This window comes from Myotis myotis, unplaced genomic scaffold, assembly GCF_014108235.1.
Source record: "Myotis myotis isolate mMyoMyo1 unplaced genomic scaffold, mMyoMyo1.p scaffold_m19_p_9, whole genome shotgun sequence".
Classification (NCBI taxonomy): Eukaryota; Metazoa; Chordata; class Mammalia; order Chiroptera; family Vespertilionidae; genus Myotis; species Myotis myotis.
Window position 1 is genome coordinate 56,817,331 of NW_023416401.1, and position 23,759 is coordinate 56,841,089.

Genomic DNA, 23,759 nt, shown 5'->3' on the forward strand with positions numbered 1-23,759 from the left:
ATCGTTTTCATTGCTCCCATTTATAAACTACTGCTATGCACCATATATACACACAGTGTGTCTAATTTTTCAATAGCTCTGCAAGGTTGTTATATGATCTCCATTTAGTGAACTTTGAAAATCAGAGACACCACATAGCTACATCTCCATAGGATCAGATTCAAAACGTGACTGCTCCAAAATCACATTCACCAAGCTGCCTTCAACACACACACACACACACACACACACACACTCAGGAATATTATTCAGCCATAAAAAAGGAATGAAGTGCTGATATGATACATGCTACAAGGATGAACCTCAGAAACATCATGTTAAGTGAAAGAAGCCAGACACAAAAGGTCACATATTGTGTGTTACTCCATTTATTTAAAACTAGAGGCCCGGTGCATGAAATTCATGCATGAGGATGTATGTGTCCCTCAGCCCAGCCTGCACCCTCTCCAATCTGGGACCCCTTGAGGGATGTCTGACTGCCTGGTGGGATCGGGCCTAAACGGGCAGTCGGACATCCACCTTACAATCCCAAACTGCTGGCTCCCAACCACTCGCCTGCCCGATTGCCCCTAACTGCCCTCCCCTGCCAGCCTGGTCGTCCCTAACTGCCCTCCCCTGCTGGCCTGGTCACCCTTAACTGCCCTCCCCTGCAGGCCTGGTCGCCCCCAACTGCCCTCCCCTGCTGGCCTGGTCACCCCCAACTGCCCTCTCCTGCAGACCTGGGTTCCCCCCTACTGCCCTTCCCTTGCTGGCCATCCTGTGGTGGCCATCTTGTGTCCACATAGGGGTGGCCATCTTGTGTGTTGCATATTACCTCTTTATTATATAGGATATCTAGAATGGGTAAATCTATACCTATTGACAGATAGTACATTGATGGTTGCCAGAGGTTCAGGAGAGAGGAGAGTGGGGGGAAACTGCTTAATGGGGTTTTCTTTAGGGATGACAAAGTCAATTTGGAACTAGATAGGGGTGGTGGTTACATAACATTGTGAATATACTAAATGCCACTAAACTGTACACTTTAAATAGTTCATTTATGTTTATTCACTTCAATAAGATTTTTTAACTCCACTCTAGAGCATAATTTTACCATTAGTGATTTAGTCCTTTGGATAATGATGCCTCCAGAACCTGGGCCGAATCTTTTCCCGCCGCAGAGAGCCCTCCTTGAGAATTCCAGGGTAAAAAGCGGGGAGGCAGCACAATGACTCAGAGTGGGGCCAGGAGTCAGGGTGCCTGAGTTCAATTCCAGGTACCTCCATGCCGTCATCTATAAAATGGGGATGATCATGTTACCATCCTCATGGGGTTGCTGTGAGGATGGAGTTGTGTATACAGACTGTTTGGGCACATGAATGTTTATTCACTATGCTATATTGCTAGGGCAGGCCACCTTCTCCTAATATCATCCATGCTGCAAATATTTATTGAGCATCTACCATGTGCCAGGCACTCTTCTAGGCCTTGGGGACTCATCTATAAACAAGAACAATAAAATTCCTTTCTTCTTAGAGCTTACATTCCAACCCTATCTAATTAAAAGGTAATATGCAAATTAACCATCACCCCATCACAATGATGGTGGCACCCATAGCCACAAGATGGTGGCACCCAGTCCTCTCAGCTCCGCCGGAGTCCCCCAGTGGTGTGGCCGCTGAGAGCGGACAGTGTGAGCAGCCTGGCAGAATGCTTGCTTTGTCGCTGCGGCAACAAGGCAAGCATTCCACCCTGGCCACAGAGGGCCTCTGGGCAGCAAGCACAGAGCAGCCAGGGGCAACTCTTGCATTGTTGCCCTGACGATGAGGCAAGCATTGCGCCTGGCTGCAGAGGGCCTCTGGCCAGGCTGGGCGTGGAACGCTTGCATCATTGCAGGCTGGGCTGAGGGCCCCCCCCCCCCCGCCCCATGTACGGATTTCGTGCACTGGGCCTCTAGTTGAGATAAAAGAAAACAAACCAAGTAAGTAAAATACATAGTACATTGGATGATGGTATATGCTCAGAAGAAAAAATGAATAAGGGATAGGGATAGGAAGTTTTGGGGACAGGTTATAATTTTAAATTGGGTTTGAGAAGTCTTCCCTGAATAATGATCTGAGGGAAGTAAGGTATATTCATTTCCTATTGCTGCTGTAACAAGTACACAAACTTAGTGGCTTAAGAAAACCCAAATGTAGTATTTTACAGTTCTTGAGGTCAGGAGTCCAAAATGGGTCTTGCTGAACTAAAATCAAGGTGTTGGCAGAGCTGTTTTCCTTCTGGGAGCTCTAGGGAAGGTCCATGCCTTGTCTTTTCCAGCTTCTAGAAGCCGCCCACATTCCTTGGCTCATGGCCCCACATTACTCCAACGTATGCTCCCATCATCCCATCTCCTTCTCTTCGACTTTCCTGCCTTCCTCTTTTCCTTATAAGGACCCTTGTCATTTTATTGGGCCCACCTGGATAATCCAGAATCATCTCCCCATCTCAAGATCCCTAATTTAATCATACCTGCAAAGTCCTTTTTGCCATGTAAGGTGATAGTCACCAGTCCTCAGGACGAGGAGGTGGACATCTTTGGGGGCCATTATTCTACCACTTAGAGCAGTGATGGCGAACCTATGACATGCATGTCAGAGGTGACACACGAACTCATTTTTTTGGTTGATTTTTCTTTGTTAAATGGCATTTAAATATATAAAATAAATATCAAAAATATAAATCTTTGTTTTACTCTGGTTGCAAATATCAAAAAATTTCTGTATGTGACACAGCACCAGAATTAAGTTAGGGTTTTTCAAAATGCTGACACGCTGAGCCCAAAAGGTTCTCCATCACTGACTTAGGGCATAGTATCTAGAGAAAGTCGGAACAGCAAGTTCAGAGGTCCTAAGGCAGCAGTTGTCTGGCATGTTTGAAGAAGATGGTGGCCAGTGAGGACGCAGTAGAGTGGGCAAGGAAGGAGTGGTCTCTCACAAGGTCAGAAAGGTGAAGAAAGTGGAGTGGCACTTGCAGGACTTTAGCCTTTACTTGAATGGGAGCATGTGAGGGCCGCGATCTTATGGGTTTTAACATCATTCCTCTGGCTGCTATGTCGAGTACAGTCTATCATGAGGAGGCTGCTGCACTATCTGGGCGAGATGATGGTGGCTGGGCCATGGGAGTAGAGGAAAGTGGTGACACAAGGTCTCATTCTGGATTTTGAAGGTCAAGTCACAAGGAACCACTTAAGGGTCAGAAGTGGAGTGTCACAGAATGAGGGGAGTCAAGAATGACTCCAAGGTATTTGGCCTGAGCAACTGGAAGAATGAAGATGCTCTTTAAGATGAGGAAGACCACAAAAAGATCGGACTTGGGACGGCTGGTGAGAGATTAGGGATTTGCTTTGAGATGCATGTTGAGTATCCAATGGAGATACTGAGTGGAAAGTCAGATATGAGAGTCTGGAGTTTAGAAGAGAGGTCTGGAGGGATTTGTTTGGGAGACACGTGGTATTTAAAGCCATGAGCCTGGATGAGATCTTCAAGGGAGTGCCTGCAGAGATAAGAGAACCGAGGGCCACTCCGAGGAGGAGAACCCAGTGATGTTGGAGGAAAAACCAGGGGAGGGTGTGGTCCTAGAAGCCAAGAGAGCCGAACATTAGAAACTGTCCAGAGTAAGAATGGAAGGGGGCGGGTGGAGTAGAGGATGACCACCCTTGCTTTCCTAGGTCTGTTCTCTGGCAAACAGCCTCTCTGGGAGATAATTTAAGGAAGACGGACCTGCTGTGGTGGGAAATCTGGCCAGGCCCACTGTAGCAGTGCAGGGACCCTCACGGCACCGAGCCTATTGACACTGAGGATTTGTTAAATCCCGAGGAAAGGGCCATGGACTTGGGCCCAAGTCTGAGTTCTGGCACCCTCAAAGAAGCCAGGGTTTCAGTTTCCCTCTCTAAAATGGAGATGATACACACTCACCCCTAAGGCCCTCCTCATCAGTCATGACATTTGGGAAAGTGTTTGGCAAACTGTAAACCAGCTGGGCGAATCGGGCTTAGGTCGAGGCTTTTCCTTGGCAGCTGAATCAAGGTACATGGCTGGACCTGTGTGACCCACCCCACACCACGTGAGGCCTTCGACTTGATTTTTCTCAAGTCACTCTAAGGACAAGCAGCTCCTTCCTCAGGCAACAGGAACTGGGAATGAGTGGGACCTGGTCCCAGTGGAAACTTTAACACATACATGGACATTCACAAGTGTTTCCAGTGACTAAAGGCCACACGAAGCAGCTGGCTAAACCCTTCCTGAAAAGTTGTCCCAGGATGACTGCAGAGCTGCCCCCACCCCTGGCCATCCTCAGCCACAATGTCCCACCTCTCCAAGGGTGAGCCCTTACTTCACCCCTAAGGCAGGGACCAGGCTCCCCCTTTTGCTCAGCAACAGACAGCACACAGGAGGTTCAGCATGCAGGCCAGTTTATTCACATTTACTTCCCCCCAACACTTTTCCACACTGGTCAGGGAGTGAAAGAATTGGGGGTTTAGGGAAGAGACACATGGGATATTGTAGAGGTGGAAGCCAAAAGGCTCACCTTGAATGTGCTATGATAGGATGAAAAGACTTTGGTCTGAGAGTGACAGGCACCTTCCGCCCCCGCCCACCCGCCTCCCCCCCCCCCCCCCCACGCCCTGCCTCATTTCAGAGACTCAGAAAATTGGGCCCAAGAAACACACACTCATTCACCAAAACCTCTTCCATCTGCGGGAGGAGAACCAGGCATTACCCTGACCTGGGTCTTCTGCTGGCTCTCACACCAGGCAGTTTTCAGACCTGGCCATAGCACTACACTGGACATGGTGTCTTGACCTAAACAAAACAGGTGAGGCCTGGCTCCACCTGCACAAGCGGAAGAGACAAAGGTGACTGATTAGCAGGTCTGTGGTGCACAAATAATGGGAGAGGGCGGTGCTTGTCAGCATTAGCTAATGGCTCTGAAACGTAGTGTAAATCCACAAGGTGGGTACTAAAGGTCAGACTCCATGATTAAGTTGAAAACATAATCTGACCGGACTTGTGAACAGGCTTCTCAAACAGTCTCTGCTCACAGGGTATTTCAGTCTCCTTGACTCTAAACCACCAAGGAAGCAGGAGGAAGAGGAAGTGGTGGTCTGCCGAGCTAGGACCTGGGACTGTCATGATTGTCCAGATCTCTGAGCCTGGACGGAGTGAGGGAACAGGACGCTGAGTCCCCAGAGGGCTGCCTTCAAGGCCCTTGCCCCTCCCATCCGGCTCCACAGGCCTCGTCTTCTAACGCTTCTTCTTGGCCTCCTTCTTGGGCCTCTTGTTTGTGGAAGGAGCAGCAGCCTTGGGCTTCTTCACTTCCCCACTTCTGGGCTCAGATGGTTCTGTCTCCTGCATGGTATAAAACAAAGAGTCCTGCTTAGATTAAGCAAGCCTGACATTGGCAAAATGAGATCATGTCTGAAGGGACTTTGCAGACTGAAGCATGCCACAGAAACACAAGGGATGGAAACCATGATGGCTGGGACCCAGGACGGATATGTGTGCAGGTTAATCCCTGGGAGCGGGGCAGTTCTTAGTAAAGAGAAAGGGAGGCCCTGAGGACAGGACACAGTCTTTGGAGTCTCACAGGCCTGGGTAGGATCTAGGCTCCTCCATGTTCTAGTCAAGTGACCTTGTGGGCAATCTGCTTCCCTTTTCTGTGCCTTGGTTTGCCCACCTATGAAATGGAAGTAGCGATGCATAGCTTGGAGGACTAATATAAGTAGGCAATAATGCACAAAAAGCACCCAGTAAATGTAGTTGCACCCAGTGGCTGGCTGGTCACCCTGGGCAGGGTCTGGGCAGAATTTGGGTGATGAGCCAGCTGTGGGGCAATGCCACTATGGCCTGCTCTCCCCTTCTGGCCCTGCTGTTCTCCTACCATTCAACCCACAGAATGCCAGGGCCACAGGGGTGGCGTGCTGGCAGGCAGGCAGCCACTGCACTGTTCTGTGGAACCTGGCAGAGGTGCCCCATGGGGTGGGCAGGAGGCTGTTTCAGGGCAGAACTCCAGACTCTCCCGATGCCTGCGGAAGCCCTGGTTTTCATCCGTCATAGACACTGTGATTCCTTCCCAATAAGACGGTTTAATCAAAGTTCTGTGGCCTAAAAGAGGTTCAAACCTGCAGATCTGCCCCCAGCCTTCACGGTGCTGATATAAAAAGTGGGCTCTGGGCAAGGGCCTCAGCCTCTCCAGCCACCCAGGCTCCTGTCAGAGGAATCTGGGGAGAGCTCAGTCCTGTCGAGTATCCCTTCCTCCCCTGGGTGATCAATCACAGTGCCACAGCCAGGCAAGACGTCAGCAAGCTCCATCCAGCTCAGAGAGCACTAACCACAGCTCCCAGCCGCATCTGGCCCACAGGCGAACTTCACTTGGCCTACAGAGTTTATTTTTAAGAATTTAAGCCAATTGGGAGATTTCCCATTCAATCCGGATCCATAGCGTTTTTGAAAACTTTAAACATCCGGTGACACTAGCCCTGAATCCCCTTGTGGAAGAAATGGGCTGAACTGCAGCTGCCCCTTTCTTCATGTGCCCATAGCCCCATGACCCTGGTGCCCCCAACACTACGGAAAGAAAATTGTTCTTTTATGAAATAATTTGAAAACAAAACAAAACAAAACAAAACAAAAGACTAAGAATATCAGGAGAGAACACTTTTTCTGGAAGAGAAAAATATTTCCCCCTGTTTAATTGGACAACTCCCAGCTTCAGCTTGCTTTAAGCTCTATCCTTCCCAGCTCGTCCACTGGCCCCTGGTCTAAGTCTCACCCTACAGAAGAGGCAGGACCTCGGCTGGGGAGGGGCAGTCCCCGCCAGAAGGCTCAGTCCAGAGGTCCGTCAGCTCCCTCTTATCAGCCAGTATTGTCTTCTCTGCACCCTGCCAGCTGAGACGTCAGATGTAAAGGCCCAGCCTCAGTCCCAGGAACCTACAAGTGATCTTCTCAAGATAATAAGCAGGCCGGTCTCTCCTCTGGCCAAGTCTCTGATGACAACTCTGGACTTCCCCAGCTTGTCCCTCTGTGCTGACACTGTTTATGTAACTTGGCAAAAAAAAAAAAAAAAAAAAAAAGAAGTCCCATTATAAAAGCAAACAAAACCAAACTTCAGAGGAGCCAGTGTGTCAAGTGCACAGGCTGCAGGCTGCAGAGCTCAGCGGGAAGGCTACTGTTTAAGGCAAACCCCACAGGGCACAATGCCTTGGGAGACCTTGGGAGCAGTACCCGTCAGTCCCTGGAAACCAGTGGGTCCCTGAGTGCCCTGGGCAAACAGGCCCTGATTAGACCAATGGTTTATGCACAGGGCACTTGCTGAGGCCTGCCAGGATCTCCAGGTGGAACCCCACTCTGAGCTTGAGTGCCTCCTCCGGTTTCAGAGGGGCCCAGTTTGGAATCCACAGAGAAATTGACATCCAGCTGCCATCCCCTTTGATTCCATCACCCACAGTCTCATGTCCCACACCTGGGATGGCATCTAAGGAGACCACCTCTCCAGCTTCAACTGTGCTCTTCTCCACCACCACCCCCAAACTCCCACTGGTCACCCCTAACAAGAGGAGCACCCTTCTTTCCTTGGCCTCCGAGTAAAGCCCTCCCCATGGTTTGGTTCAGTAAGTAGAAGACACTCCTACTCACAGTCTAATCTTCCTTCTCTACTCCTCTACTTGTAGCCAAGTACATCTCTCCTCCACCTCCACCCCGCAGAGCCCCAGGAACCTTTTAATGCCACTATTATCTTATCATAGTTACATGTTCTCATGTCGGTCTCCCCTATTAACCTGTGAGCTCCTTGGGACAACTTCAATTGTTGCTGAATGAATGAATGAATGAATGAATGAGTGAAATGAAAGAACAGGCAAGATCTCCCATAACCATGAGAGATCCCTATAACATAAGACTAGGCATCACTTTTTCCATGGCACAGAGGACACAAGCAGATTTTAAACCCAATATACATACCCTGAAGCATATAGGACTAGACATAGCAACCAGTAATAACAACAGCTACAACAGCTGCTCATATTATTTACAATATGCCTGTGTTCCATGGTTTGGACATATCTTACTTTAGCCTCACAAAGTGCCCTAATGAGCCCATTTTGTAGATGAGAGGTAGTAACTCGGCTAAGGTCTGTTGGTGAGCAGCAGAGCCAGGATTTGAACCTAAGCTCTTAATGGTTATATACAGGATACCTCTCCAGCTTCCTAAGTGACCTCAGGGTTATGGAGACGGATAATTTGAGTCAACTGTGAAATCTACTTTCACAAGTTGACAAGGACAACTGGTTCTAGATTCTGTCTGTCAATGGGTCATCCAGGACCCCTGTTTGTGACGAAAGTTCTACAGGAGTCAGGAAAGTGGGTTAGTGCTCCTCGAGTCATGCTTTACTTTCTACAGATGAAAGCAATTCTCTGTAGGTGTGTGTACATATTACAGTCATTGAGTCATCTGAACGTCTTGTCTGTCTCCTCATCCAGACCTCCTCTCTTTCTCATTTCAGTTTCTGGCATTGTCACCCACCTAGGTACCCAAGCTAGAAAGCTCCGAGTCATTTCTGAGTTCTCATCATTCCCCGGTGCCCCACATCCCACCTGTCCCCAGGTCCTGTCCACTCTGCCTTCCAATGGGCTCTCATTCCACCATCTCCTTTGGACACACACTACTGTGCCAGATCAGACCCCGCAGTCTCCTGCCTGCCTCATTGTATCGGCCTCCCAGATTTTCCTCACCACCTGCCACATTGCTTTCAGAATCTAAAACTGTTGTTTCAGGAGACCGCATCTGTTTTCTGCTTTAAAAGTGTCCCTGGCTCCCTCTCAATAGAGGGCCCTGTCACTCTAGCCTCGACCCTGTCTCAGGACACACCCCTTCATGCATCCCACTCTGTCACTCTGGGTTACTGATCAAGCTAGCAACTCCCAGGTATTCAGTTCCCTGTCATGCTCAGCACAGGCACTCCGCATGCATCGCCCATCTGTCTATGCCCAGTGTTAAGCGGGTTCTGTGCCGGGCACCACAGGGTAATGCAGAAGATAATGCATACTCAGTGATGTAAACCATGTGGGTGCTTCACAACCATCAGCTCCGTGAGCCTCCCATCACCCTGACCAGCCAGCCACTGTAAGCTCCATTTTACAGGTGAGGAAACTAAGGCTCAGAGACTGGTCCATGGAGGCACAGCTGCCTTCCCCGCAAGCTGTAGGGAAGCAAGGCAGCTATTACACACAATTCGGCTGCTGGGGTCCAAGCCACACTGAGCTGGAGCTCCAAGTCCTTGGCTGGCAAGAATGGCTGACTTAATTTCTCTTCAACTGCACGTTGCTGGTACAAGCCAGGCAGGGGGCAGATTCCAAAAGCTACAGCCCCACCTTTAAATCTGGGAACACCTCTCTTCCTCTAAAGCAAATTTTGAGTTTCCTCGACAATCACACTGTCAGGAGTAAAAGAAAACCTCTCCTGCCAGGAGGCTCCTGGGTCTGCAGAGATGTCCTCTGTGGAAAGAGGCCTCATCAATAATGAAGCAGCTCCACAACCGCTTACGAGGCCAGAAAATTGCTGCTATTCATCAGCTTCAAATAATCGAATCTGTGCCACAATGCATCAAATCCCTTCCAGCAGGGAAAGCGCCCAGAATTTTATGGTTTCCACTACACAGTTCGGTGTGGATTTGTCCTATAAATCAGGACCAAATGTCATTCTGCACAGACTGAAACCGTGCTTTCCTCTAAACTGGTCCAGGAAAGAAAACCACTGTGCTCAGCTCAGAAAACCCCACACACCTTATCTCACTTGATCCTCAAGAACTCTGTGGGCCGGGCAGCCGTGTCCTCCTTTTACAGCTCAGCACACAGGCTCAGGGAGATGAGGGTGGGCCAGCACCCAGGCCAGGTGTGACTAGTGCTGAAGCTCCTGCTGCCCCACTGTGCACTCCTGTCCAGAGCCCTGGGCAGGGTGGGCGCTGAAAAGACCTTGCAGAGATGGAACCAGCTCTAGCCTCGAGGAAAATAGGGCTAGCTGAAACAGGGAGCAGGGGAGGCCCTGCATGTGGGCTCGACACAGAGACATGCATCCAGGACGTGCTTGGCAGGCAAGGAGAACTGTGATTAGTGAGAAAAGCCTTAGGAGTTCATTCCAGACACAAGTCAGCACAACGCAGGCCCTTCCCACCGGCTGGTCTGTGGTTCCCTATGTGTCCAGATGTCTCTCCCACAAGCAGGTTCACATCTCAAAACCATGTTTATACTTTTACCCTGCCCACCACACAGCAATCTCTCAGAGACGTCTCACTAAGTGGAAAAATCCCTGCTGCCCATTTCAACTGCAAACTCCTCTTAAGCTTAAAAAAAAGTACAGGGCAGAATTCACAGTTGGTTCTGCACCCTGTCTCCTAAGGTGCTGAGAATAGGAATATACTTGCCCAGGTTAATTATTTACTAGGGCAGCCTTTACTGGCAATCGGGGGGCCTAGTATAAAATCAAGACCCTCATGCAGAATTTCCCAGCAGGGTCTTGAACTTCTAGGCCACTGCCCCTAGGAGGGTGCCATCCAAAAACCGGTTCCAGGGCTCCAACACTGCAGGGTTTTCTGGCTGACAGTAAAGTCTACCTGGGCATTGCATTGAAAGCCATCACTCTTGTCATCAATTCTGGTGAGTTGCCCTCCACTGGATCACAATGCTGGCCACATACTCAGTGATGTAAACCATGTGGGTGCCCAGCACCTCCTTTCGATTAGGGCCCTTCCCTTTCTCTGTTCCATGTGGTTCTGGGCCTCTCAGTCACTGTGGACATAGGAATACTAGTAGGCAGTTCAAGTTGCCTGGCAGAAATGGTACCCATTGCCCTTCCTACCTGTGGAGAAGGTGCAAAAGCATGTGAAGCAGAGGTCTTGCATGAGTTTGCCATGAGCTTAGAGAAATGGCCCCTCTTGCTTGTAAATAACGAGCAATTGGATGCAGACTGGGGCTGCTGCACATGGCCTGAGAATGAAGTCAACACTTGCAGGAAAGCCTCCAGGAATGAAGAGACCAACAGAACCCTATTGAGCCTCTGAACCCAGCTGTGCCTTGAAATTCCCAGTTCGAAGAGCCAATACCATTTTCTGGGAAACTGCTGGAGCTGAGTTTCTGAACTTTCAACAGCAAGTGTCCCCATTAATACAAGAAGAGACTGTGGCAATCCACAAAGACATCAGAGTGGAAATGAAGGCACCGGATGGCTGGGGAGATGTGACCTAAACATCTGAAGATGTTAGGACAGTCAGCATTTAAACTACTAGGAGAATTCATGATTAGCTGCCAGATGAACTATTGCTATCTGCTGCAGGAGTCGTGGAACCAAGTCAACACCCACTGGCTGAGGATTGAGTGGATCCACACTATGTGTAGAAACTGGTCCAAAGGAGGCTTGGGAGTCAGCTCAGGCAGGCTTTCAGGACGAGAAGGGAGAGGGCTCCCTACCTTCACTGTCTTATTAGCCACTCTTGAAATTCCAGGAACTGGGCTCCCACCTCATTAAACTACAGCACTCCACTTTGAGAAAAGCTTTGGACTATCTTCCCAGGAAATGTGCATGAACATGAAAATGTCACATTTCTGTACACGATTCCAGGGAGCTCACAGACTTCTAAAGCCTCTCTAGGGACCCCCTAGGGCAGTGATGGCGAACCTTTTGAGCTCGGCATGTCAGCATTTTGAAAACCCTAACTTAATTCTGGTGCTGTGTCACATAGAGAAATTTTTTGATATTTGCAACCATAGTAAAACAAAGATGTATATTTTTGATATTTATTTTATATATTTGAATGCCATTTAACAAAGAAAAATCAACCAAAAAAATGAGTTCGCGTGTCACCTCTGACACGCGTGTCATAGGTTCGCCATCACTGCCCTAGGGACTCAGGAACTCCCCATTAAGAACTCCGTTCTACTGAAACCAAACTGAAGGAGCAGCCTGAACACAGCATTGTCGTCAAACTGAGCAGCTTCTCCTCAATCACGCGATTGTTTTCATCACCCGGTCTCTGTGGGGACTGGTTTTCCACGTGCTCTCCTGAACCACTGGGTGGTTTTCATGGAGACCACAGTCTCCTGGTTGTCTGCCCACTGCTCAGCCCAGTCTCCTGAGAGCGCAAGAGGAATGTAGACCCCCGCTTTATCTGCACAGCACTCCTGCTCCTTTGAGAACTGACCTTCCCCTCCGCTCCCAGAGGTCACGCCACAGGCCATAGCTGTCCCAAGTGAGGTCAGCTACAGTTCCTTCTCTGGGGATTTTGAAACTGGGACCAAGCAGGAAGGCAGCCTCCAGATGTTGCAGCTGAAGGACTTCAGCTCTGGGTGCTGTTAGTGGCCATGTTTCTCCTTAACCACAACGACAGCGCACAGAGGAAGCAGGGCCCAGGTAAGAGAAGTGAAAGGCAGGAAACAGACAGAGAGGAGAAGCCAAGGGGGTGCAGATGGTGGGTGATGGGGTCCCGAGTTCCCACCCCTTCCAGAGGCCCAGCTGCATCCCTGCTCGGGCACAGTACCCCCATCTTTTCAGTATATCTACACTGCACAGAAGCTACTTCAAGTAGTTGAGGCAATGCCTTTAAGTTCAGGCCTCTCCTGAATTTTAATTTCCCTTGAAAAGCTTAGCAATTCATTCTTAGGGTTTTAAGAAATAATGCTATGCTGATAAAATAATTCCCAGTCTCTATTCCCAACTTCTCACTTGGATGTCTTGCTATCATTTCACACCTAACACTTGTAGAACTGAACACCTCCTGTCCCGAAATTGGTTTGTGCTTCAGGAAATGGTCTAAGGACTATTCCAATGGCTACATAACAGAATCACCTGGGCATTTGAAGAAAATACTAAGCCAGGGCCTCAGAGAACTGAATCAAAATCTCTATGGGGGCAGCCCAGGCTCAAACAAATGTTTGTTTTCTCGGGTCTTAGTTTAATGAGGTGTCAATGAGGGGGTGGGGTGGGGGGGGGGGATCCTCATTTAGCTTAGGATTCTAGGACCTTTAGTTTTGATTTTACCAATTGATTCTTGCTCCTAATATGAAAAGGAAGGGGGTGGGGTGGGAAGTGTTTGTATGTGTTCCTTTTTTCTTCCCTGATTACCCTCAAAAGAGCTTTCAAATAATCTAAGTATTGAAGTACTGAAGTCACAAACTAGTTGCAAAAAATCAGCTTACTGGAACAACAGGAAAGACATTCTTTTGCTTTGCAAAGACTTTCCCATCATCTGGAGCCAAAAATATTATCTTCTGACCCAAAAAGCTACTAATAAACCTTGTTTCATTCTATAGGCCAAGCAAGAGAGATGATTTTGCCCTAAGCAACAAAGCAAAAAGAACAAGATTGTTCTCTGGATCCTCCCACCCCTACTCTTGCCCTCTCCCACCTCCAGCCACCCTCTACTTCCAGGTACCTCCCTCCTATCCTTGGGCTGCCTGGAGTCCCACAAACTGTCCCCATTCCCACAGGCTCCCTTCCTTCCTAAGAGCTGCCTAGCCCCAAGTTAAACCTCCTATTTTTTCCCTGCCCATCCAAATTCCAAATCTCTCTCTCTCTCTCTCTCTCTCTCTCTCTCTCTCTCTCTCTCTCTCTCTCTGTAAGATTGTTTATGCACAGAATGTTGTGTTCTTTCCCTCTCCATTTCTTCAGGAGTCTGAGTGAGAGAAGGCTGCATTATGGAGGCACACAGGAAAGCTGGAATAACTGGGGCCATTTGCTAGTGATGCACCAATAAGAAGTTAAATTAATGGTACTGTATTTTTTGTTACTGATCCATTGGAAAACTGGGGGGGGGGGGGGGAGCTAAAACAGTAAGCTTCAGTTATGAAGACAATTCACTCATGTGAGCCTCACTCCCCCTAAATTGCAAAGATAAATTAAAATGAAAGCTTATGTACTATATTTATATTTTAAAAGATGAGATTGTTGTCCCAAATTAATCTCTAAATGGCAGGGTAAGTCAGGGGAGGGAGAATGGAGGCATACTGTAAACCCTTTGTCAACTTGTCAACTTCCTGCCTCAAAAGACCTCAATCCACTGCACCACTAAAACACCTCAGAGATCAGTAAAGGGCACCCCTCTATCTGAAAGTTTGCTAAACTGACCTAGGCCTCTGTGGCTAGCCTCGTAGGGTTAAGACACAATCAGCAGCTCTCCAAAAGGCCACACACCTCTGACTTTACATCTCTGCCTATAAAACAAGAACATTTATCACCTCCTTCCTTTGGACTCTTAGCTGGCTTCACCAGTGGCCAATGACAATAAAAATGTTTGTTATTTATAATGCCCAATAGCATGCCATGTCTGAGGACAGAGTCCCAAAGCACAGGGATTACGTTTTTACAATGTGATACAACTGTGGGTGGAAAAACTCCAATCATGACCCCCTTCTCAAAATACCAGAATAAGAAACAGAGATGGACAGAACCACTTAGAGGCCACGAGCCTGTCCATATTTACCGAGGTCCCCGCCCCCACACTGCTCCTCCCTCCTATTCCCTATGTGCTAGAGCTCCTCAAGGCCCCCTTCTCATCTCGCTCTATATTCTCTCCTAAGGAGACCTCATTCTCTCCTTTGGCTTCAGTTACAAGTCATCAATTCCCAAATGTTGATCAACCCTCAGCTCAGGTGATTCTCCTGATACAGACCTGTACATCTTAAAGGCATCTGTTTAAAACTGAGCTCAGCATGTTCCTTCTCCACCCCCATCCAAGCCTGCTCCTTCGCCAGGTTCCCCACTGCATCCAGTAAATTCCCATCACCCTCCCAGTTATACAGCAGGCTCTCTGAGACACAGTAATCTCCAGGACATAGGGGTCTCCAGAACACATTGTATTCTGTTAAGCGAAAAAAGAAAGATGTGAAACTGTGTTTACTAGGAATAGTACGCTACCTTATGTGTATCAAAGAGGGAGTATACATACATACATATATATATGACATATATATGTGAAATATACATATATCACAAATATACATTTGTGTATGTTTAAAAAAAAAAGGATAAATCAAAATAATAAAAAAAGGCCACCTAGTTGTAGGAAGGAAGGTTGAAGAATACTGAGATTAAAGGAAACTTCTGTGACTGTATCTTGTTATACAGTTTTGACTTTGGGAAATGTTGTATATAAATGTTTTATATAATTCTAATTAAATCAAAAGAAAAAAAAGCCCTAAAAATTAAAAACAAATTAAAGCAAATTAACCTAATTGTATGCCATGATGGAAGTATACCTATATGAAGAAAAGAATTACTAAACACAGTACTCTGACCAGACATCCCTACTGGAACGTATCTGTAGGCCAAAACAGAACCACAAAGAAATCTTAAGTTTCACTCTGAGTCTTACTATTAGTAGTGAAACCAATATAGTTATTTTAAAACTATAACAAGTATATCGTAGGTGTACAGAATAGAGTACCATTAAAAAAGCTGCTATCCTTAGAAAAGTCAGCTTGTAAGGCTGGCCCTTGGCTGGCATCTGGGAAACTGGATTTGGGGTGGTTCCCACCATTACCAGAACTGTGGTGGCTCACTGTGTCTACAAACTGTTTGTGCAAACAATAAGGTTTATGCTGAATACCTGCTTTCCTTCCAGAAGTCTGGAAGTTTAGTCTGTGCTAAGCAGAGGGTGCTATGTGACCATCCCCAATAAAAACCCTAGGCCAGGGGTGGGCAACCTTTTTGTGAGTGCGTGCCAAAACCAGCAAAATCTCTGACTCAAAATTCTTCTGCGTGCCAACCCTAATTTTTGAGAACATGTTACGCCTACTTGATATCTCCTTAAGGTGTACGTATGTGAAGAACCTTGAAGAAATAATAAAATTCACTCGAGCGACAAAAACACAGTATATGATGATGAAAAATACATTTATTTTTTAATGTATACATGTACACTGATAGTCCGACAGAAAACTTTATGACTCCGTTTGATATTATCAGTGGGACTTTTGCTGCTGCATCACTGATGACAGAGATTTTACATCAGGTTTATATTTCGTGACCTTCAGAGATATGCATGAGCTACTACTATCATCCGTCAGGCTACTCCTATTACGAGACTTAACAAAATTCATCACTGAGAACAAAGGTTCACAAGCGTATATGGATGAAATCATGGAGTGTAATGCTGTTGCAAAGTTTTTTAAACAGAAAAAATTTTCTGGAATGGCATTCCAAGTCCTCAATAGTTCGTTTTAGACACTATTGAAATTGCTCTTCCCCTCTCTCGTCAATCCATGTCTATGGTCTTTAAGATAACTTGTTATGTAAAATTATTTATTTATCTAAGATGCACCTATACTGAATTTATCTGAAAAATAAAAAAGTCAATATTAAGAAAAAAATTGTAAATGGAAGATTATAAGAGAGGGTTTCACATGCCAGCAAAAGTTACTGGCGTGCCATGTTTGGCACGTGTGCCAGGGGTTGCCCACCCCTGCCCTAGGCAATGAGTTTCTAATGGCTTTCCCTGGTAGACAATATTTCACACAACTCAATGAAGCTCTCACTGAGACTATTTGAGCATTAAAAAAAAAACACCTAAAATTAAAACCTGGATTCTCATAGCCACTTGGCCTGGAGGTCAAACCCTCCCTGGTATTAGCTACAACAATCAAGGCTTAACTACAAGACTGCGCACAAAGACCACTAGGGGGTGCACCAAGAAAGCATAACAAAATGCGGAGACAAAGAAACAGGACAAAATTGTCAATGGAAGATATAGAGTTCAGAACCACACTTTTAAGGTCTCTCAAGAACTGTTTAGAAGCCGCCGATAAACTTAATGAGATCTACAAGAAAACTAATGAGACCCTCGAGGTTGTGATAAAGAACCAACTAGAAATTAAGCATACACGGACTGAAATAACGAATATTATACAGACTCCCAACAGCAGACCAGAGGAGCGCAAGAATCAAGTCAATGATTTGAAATGCGAGGAAGCAAAAAACACCCAACCGGAGGGGCGGAATGAAAAAAGAATCCAAAAATGCGAGGATAATGTAAGGAGCCTCTGGGACAGCTTCAAGAGTACCAACATCAGAATTATAGGGGTGCCAGAAGATGAGAGAGAGCAAGATATTGAAAACCTATTTGAAGAAATAATGACAGAAAACTTCCCCCACCTGGTGAAAGAAATAGACTTACAGGTCCAAGAAGCACGGAGAAGCCCAAACAAAAGGAATCCAAAGAGGACCACACCAAGACACATCATAATTAAAATGCCAAGAGCAAAAGACAAAGAGAGAATCTTAAAAGCAGCAAGAGAAAGAAACTCAGTTACCTACAAGGGAATACCCATATGACTGTCAGCTGATTTCTCAACAGAAACTTTGCAGGCCAGAAGGGAGTGGCAACAAATATTCAAAGTGATGAATAGCAAGAACCTACAACCAAGATTACTTTATCCAGCAAAGCTATCATTCAGAATTGAAGGTCAGATAAAGAGCTTCACAGATAAGGAAAAGCTAAAGGAGTTCATCACCACCAAACCAGGATTATATGAAATGCTGAAAGGTATCCTTTAAGAAGAGGAAGAGGAAGAAAAAGGTAAAGATACAAATTATGAACAACAAACATGCATCTATCAACAAGTGAATCTAAGAATCAAGTGAATAAATAATCTGATGAACAGAATGAACTGGTGATTATAATAGAATCAGGGACATAGAAAGGGAATGGACTGTCTATTCTTGGGGGGGAAAGGGGTGTGGGAGATGCGGGAAGAGACTGGACAAAAATCGTGCACCTATGGATGAGGACAGTGGGTGGGGAGTGAGGGCGGAGGGTGGGGCGGGAACTGGGAGAAGGGGAGTTATGGGGGGGAAAAAGAGGAACAAATGTAATAATCTGAACAATAAAGATTTAATTAAAAAAATAATTAAAACCTAACAAACATATAAATATATATGTTCAAAATATATGAAAACCAAAGCTTTGCTAGTTAAAATTGGAGACTGCTAAAGCCCAAACTCACTACTCTAATAATTAATAAAGAGAAAGATCCAAGCATAAATCCTACCTTTTAGTATGAACAACATTTCAGAGTAACCACACAGACAATAAGGAAAAGGCCTTCTTCAATGAAGAATGCCAACAAATAAATGGAGAAAGAAATAATGGATCTAAGCAATGATCATCAATGAGTGCTAAAACCATCTAGGTGAAAGACTTATGGGATTTATAATAGAGGGATCAGCTAACTTCATCTTATCCCAATGATCAATCCTAGAATCTTTAAATGTGTAACAACCAGACACCATCTGCCTATTGATGACATAGGACAGGAAGTACACAGCACCAGCTATGATGTGTTCTCAACAATAACCTGATCTGAATTGAATCAAGCCTCTGTATCAAATTTTCTATTGATAGGAAATATGTGAAACAGAGAAACAGGGCAAGTGACACCACAAAGACGCAATCAGCCAAATCCTGCATGTGGATATCCTAGATGACAATGACCTGCTTTCACCAAGATATTAATATCTTGAGAAAAGTAAGGGTGGTGGTGGTGGTGGTGGTGAAAGGAGGGTGTATAAATACAGAATAAGAGTCAAAGCAACAAAAAAGGCAATCTGATCATGTCATTCTCTTACTTAAAACCCTCTGGGCTCTGCTGACTCTTCTGCACCTCTCTCATCATGTCCCCTCTGAGCTCTAACCGCCATCACCTGCATTCAGTTCCTTGAACTAACCCATCCTTTATTCCTCAGGCACTTACCATGCAGTTCCCTCTCCCTTGGGGAGGAAAAGTGACCTAGCCACTCAGGTCCCCTCTTGCCATCACCCTCACAGCACCTGTACTTCTCAGATGTGTATGTTTCACATCTGCCCTTGAGGGCAGACACCTCCTCTTTTAGCAGAGTGTAACACGAAATAAAAATCTGCTCAACACACATGTGAACAAATAAAGTATTAATCACATGGCTCAATGTCACCAGGCAGGAAGTTAGGGACACCTTATCAATAAAGCCCAGCATAGTCCCTGCTGATCTTTGTTGCTGTGATATCTATTTTTACTACCCAGACCCACCCTGGGGAGCTAAGGGACACAAAGAAGGAAGGACTCACCGCCTCGTGGGACTTGGGAACAGGTATGATGATGGCCAGCACACAGATGAGCTGGAAGATGGCCCCCAGGAAGAGTCCATACCGTAGCAGGTTCTCCAGGAATGTGGGCTCAGGCACCTCAGGAGGTGAGAAGTCCAGGTCAGAGGCCATGGCTCCGGCTATCTGAGGTCTCCTCTGAGGACTCACCACACTCCACAGCCAACTTCTAAAGGCAAAGGGTAAGTGTCATTTTCTACAACTGACTTTTAAATGGTACCATTACACAACACACACACACACATATATATGCAAGAATATATAAAACAATGGTGGTGAAATCAATTATTGAATCTAGGTGGAGTATATATGGATAGTCATTGAACCACTCTTTCAACTTTTTGGCATGTTTGGATTTTTTTCCAATTATAAAGTTAGGAAAAAATAAGTAAGTAAATGCAAACACTTCAACAAAAATCTCAAATCAACACACAATTACTGAAGGCCTGCTACTTTTCTTATATGTTCATTTATTCATCTAGTCATTCATTCAACAAATACTTAGTGAACACCAAGCATTGAAGAGTGAGTAAAACAGACATATCTCTATTCTCGTAGGGTCTACATCTCAGAAAAGAGGCAAAAACACATCCAGATGTGAAACACCAGCTATTTACAACTGTTTAAAAAAAAAACAAAAAATAAAACTTAAGAAGGGCATCATATATTTTGTATAGAGTGACAGGAAGTGCTCTCTGAAGGAGAGATGGGAATAAAGTGGCAGAGATATGAAATGTGAGAGTAAACCATAGAAACATCTCAGGGCACATATCCCAGGCAGAGAAAAAAGCAAGTGAGAGGCCCTGGGGGCAAGGATATGAGTCCAAAATGGCCAGAGAGGGGAGCTCAGGAGGGAGAGAGGAGAGAGGTAAAATCAGAGAGGAGGGGGGGTTACCTTGCAGAACACTCACACTTTCGATCTGATTAACATGTAAAGCCATGGAAGTGTTTTGGGCAGAGAAGTGACATGACTTGACTTACACTAATGAGGGGAGGAGGGGTGCAGAGTGGATACGGAGATCAGTGAGGAGGTTACTGCCAGTAACTCAAATAAGAGATGCTGGGGACATGGATGACAGGGGCAGTGGTGGAGGGTCTGGCTTCGGCCCACCTCCAGCCTCTCCTTTTACCTGGCCTCTCACTCCTATTACCCTGGTCAAGCTGAAAGAACTACCTGTAATTCTCTAAAAGCACCAGGCTCTTCCTCCAAGGCTGAGCTCTCAAGTGCCACCTCCCAAGCATGTCTTTCTTATTGCCACCTTCCTGACTGAACTACTCCCCCTCTACCACAGCACTCACAAGTGGCTTCCTTCTGCCCACCTCAACGAACAAGGGGCTAAATTACTTTGGAACCAGGCCCACCTGACTCCAAAGCCCTTTGTTTTTTCAGAGATCTGTGTCACAGTGCAATTTTCTGTGAAATCTGAGCTAATGTGGCGGCCAAGAGTCACATGTGGCTATTGAGAGTTGAACTATAGCTAGCCCAAGCTGAGAATGACTGTTAAGTTAAATACACACTCAATTTAGAAGATGATATGAACATAAGAAAGTAAAAGATCTCGTTAATAATGTGTTATCTTGATTATATGTTGAAATGATATATTGGGTTAAATTGATTACATTATCAATTTCACCTGATTTTGAAAAGAAAGAACAAAGTTAGAGGATTCACTTTCTGATTTCAAAACTTGTTACAAAGCTACAATAATCAAAACAGTGTGGTACTGGTATAAGGATCTAGGCCAATGGAATAGAATAGAGTGCCCAGAAATAAATCCTCACATATACAGCCAATTCATTTCCGAACAAGGGTTACAAGGTCATTCAATGGAGGAAGGACAGTCTTTTCAACAAACAGTGCTAGCAAAACTGGATATTCACATACAAAAGAATAAAGCTGGACCCCTACCTTATACCATATACAAAACTTAACACAAAATGGATCAAAGATCTAAACCCAAGAGCTAAAATTATAAAACTTATGGAATAAAACATAAGGGAAACTTTTCGTGACATTGGATTTCTTGGATGTGACACCAAAAGCACTGGCAACAAAGAAAAAAATAAAATGAACTTCATAAGAATTAAAGATCTTTTGTGCATCAGAGGACATTATCAAGAGAGTGAAAAGACAAATTGAAAAAGTTTGGTGGTGTCTCAAAAAGTTAAACATAGAAATTACCATATCATCCAGCAATTCCACTCCTTGGCATATACCCAAAAGAACTGAAAGCAGGACTCAACCAGATACCTGTATATCAATATTCACAGCTGCATTATTCATAATATTCAAAAGATGGAAATAGTCAAGAGTCTATCAACAGATGAATGGATAAATAAAATGTGGTATATACATACAAAGAAATATCATTCAACTATTAAAAGGAATAAAATTCTGATACACAAATAAACCCTGAAAACATTATGCTAAGTGAAGTAAGTCAGACACAAAGGATAAATGTTGTATCATTCTACTTATATGAGGTACTGAGAGTAGGCAAATCCATAAAGACAGAAACGAGAATATAAGTTATCAGGGGTTAAAGGAGAGGAGTGGAGAATTAACCAGAGGCCGGGTGCATGGATTTGTGCACCAGTGGGGTCCTTTGGCCTGGCCTGCGGGGAATCGGGTCAAAACCAGCTCTCCAACATCCCCCCTCAGAGGGATCCCAGATTGTGAGAGGGCGGTTCTCGGGTGATGCATCCGGGAATCAGGCTCCCTCCTCTCTGGTTCCAGGTGCCTCACCCGAGAACCGCAGCTGCCAAGTCACCACAGCTCAGCAGCTCCTGCGTTGAGCGTCTGCCCCCAAGTGGTCAGTGCACATCATAGCTACCGGTCGGAGCGTCTAACTCCTGGTGGTCAGTGCGCATCACAGCTACCAGTCAGAGGGTCGCTTAGGCTTTTATATATATAGACTAGAGGCCCGGTGCACAAAAATTTGTGCACTGGGGGGGGGGGGAGTCCCTCAGCCCGGCCTGTGCCCTCTCGCAGTCTGGGACCCCTCGGGAGATAACGACCTGCTGGCTTAGGCCTGCTCCTGGGTGGCAGAGGGCAGGCCCAATCCCTAGGTGCAGCCCCTGGTCGGGCTCAGAGCAGGACTGATTGGGGAGTTGGGGCGCTGCCCCCTGTCATGCACAGAGCAGGGCGGATCAGGAGGTTGCGATGCCACCCTCAGTCACACTCAGGGTAGGGCCGATTGGGGGGTTGGGGCACCGCCCCGTCACACTCAAGGCAGGGTCGACGGGGAGGTTGCGGCGCCACCCCGTCACGCACAGAGCAGGGCCAATCAGGGGGCTGGGGCGCTGCCCCCTGTCACTCACAGAGCAGGGCCCATCAGGGGGGTTGGGGCTTCGTACCCTGTCATGCACAGAGCAGGGTCGATCAGGGGGTTGAGGAGCTCCCCCCTGTCACTCACAGAGTAGGGCCGATAGGGGAGTTGGGGCACCGCCCCATCACACACAGAGCAGGGCCCATCAGGGGGATGAGGCGCCACACCCTGACACACTCAGGGCAGGGCCGATGGGGAGGTTATGGCTCTACCCCGTCACACACAGAGCAGGGCCCGTTGGGGGGGGGGGGTTGGGGCGTCACCCTCCATCACCCACAGAGCAGGGCCAATCAGAGGGCTGGGGCGCCACCACTGTCACACTCAGGGCAGGGCCAATGGGGAGGTTATGGCTCTACCCCGTCACACACAGAGCAGGGCCTGTGGGGGGGTGGGGTGGGGGGGCGCTGCACCCTGTCACACACAGAGCCGCAGGGCGATCAGGGGGTTTGGGCGCTGCCCCCTGTCACGCTGATCCCGGTGCCGGGAGGCATATTACCCTTTTACTCTATAGGATAGAGGCCTGGTGCACGGGTGGGGGCCGGCTGGTTTGCCCTGAAGGGTGTCCTGGATCAGGGTGGGTGTCCCGCTTGGGTGCCTGGCCAGCCTGGGTGAGGGGCTGAGGGCTGTTTTCAGGCTGGCGGGTGACTGAAGCTCCCAACTGCTCCTTTTTTTCTTTTCTTTTTTTTTATTCTGGGCCAGCTTTAGCTCTGAGGCTTGGCTCCAGCTCTTAGGCCTCGGCTGCTGAAAGCAGGTATCTGGTTTGTTTGGGTTCTATAATCGAAACACTGTTTCAACTCCAGCTCTGAGATCCCGGCTGGCTGAAAGCAGGTTTCTGGGGTTTTGTTTACCTTCTATATTTGTAACAATGTTTCAAACTGCAAGCTCAGAGGCCGGCAGCGGCAGGCAGGAAACTTTAGAGTCCTCCGTCACTGAAGTAAGCAAGCCTCATGTTCACTTCAAGCTGCCTGGCTGCCGGCCGCCATCTTGGCTGGCAGTTAATTTGCATATCGCCCTGATTAGCCAATGGGAAGGGTAGCGGAGGTATGGCTAATTACCATGTTTCTCTTTTATTAGATAGAATGGGTACAAAGTTTCAGTTTAGCATGATGAAAAAGTTCTGGAAATAGAGGATGGTGATGGTTATCCAATATTGTGAATGCCACTGAATTGTATAGTTAAAATAATAAATTTTATGTTATGTTAGTTTACCACAACAAAAAATAATTTTATGTTTCTTTTTACTTTTTAAATGTTGCTACTAGAAAATTTACAATTACACCCGTGGCCTG

The 23,759-nt window shown here is 46.6% G+C and overlaps 1 protein-coding gene across 4 annotated transcripts in view; it reads right to left on the bottom strand.

The window, feature by feature from the left end:
- Nucleotides 1-4,640: 4,640 nt before the first annotated feature.
- The window catches only part of MANBAL (mannosidase beta like), a 31,845-nt gene continuing 12,726 nt past the window's right edge, over nt 4,641-23,759 (bottom strand). For 3 of the 4 annotated variants that reach the window (XM_036322982.1, XM_036322984.1, XM_036322981.1), the window contains exons 2-3: nt 19,106-19,310; nt 4,641-5,369 (exon numbers count right to left, since the gene is read on the bottom strand). In XM_036322982.1, the coding sequence (XP_036178875.1) occupies nt 5,265-5,369; nt 19,106-19,255 (255 nt within the window). In that variant the 5' untranslated portion in view covers nt 19,256-19,310 and the 3' untranslated portion in view covers nt 4,641-5,264. The remainder of the gene's footprint in view (nt 5,370-19,105; nt 19,311-23,759) is intronic. The other variant, XM_036322983.1, reaches the window with a different exon arrangement.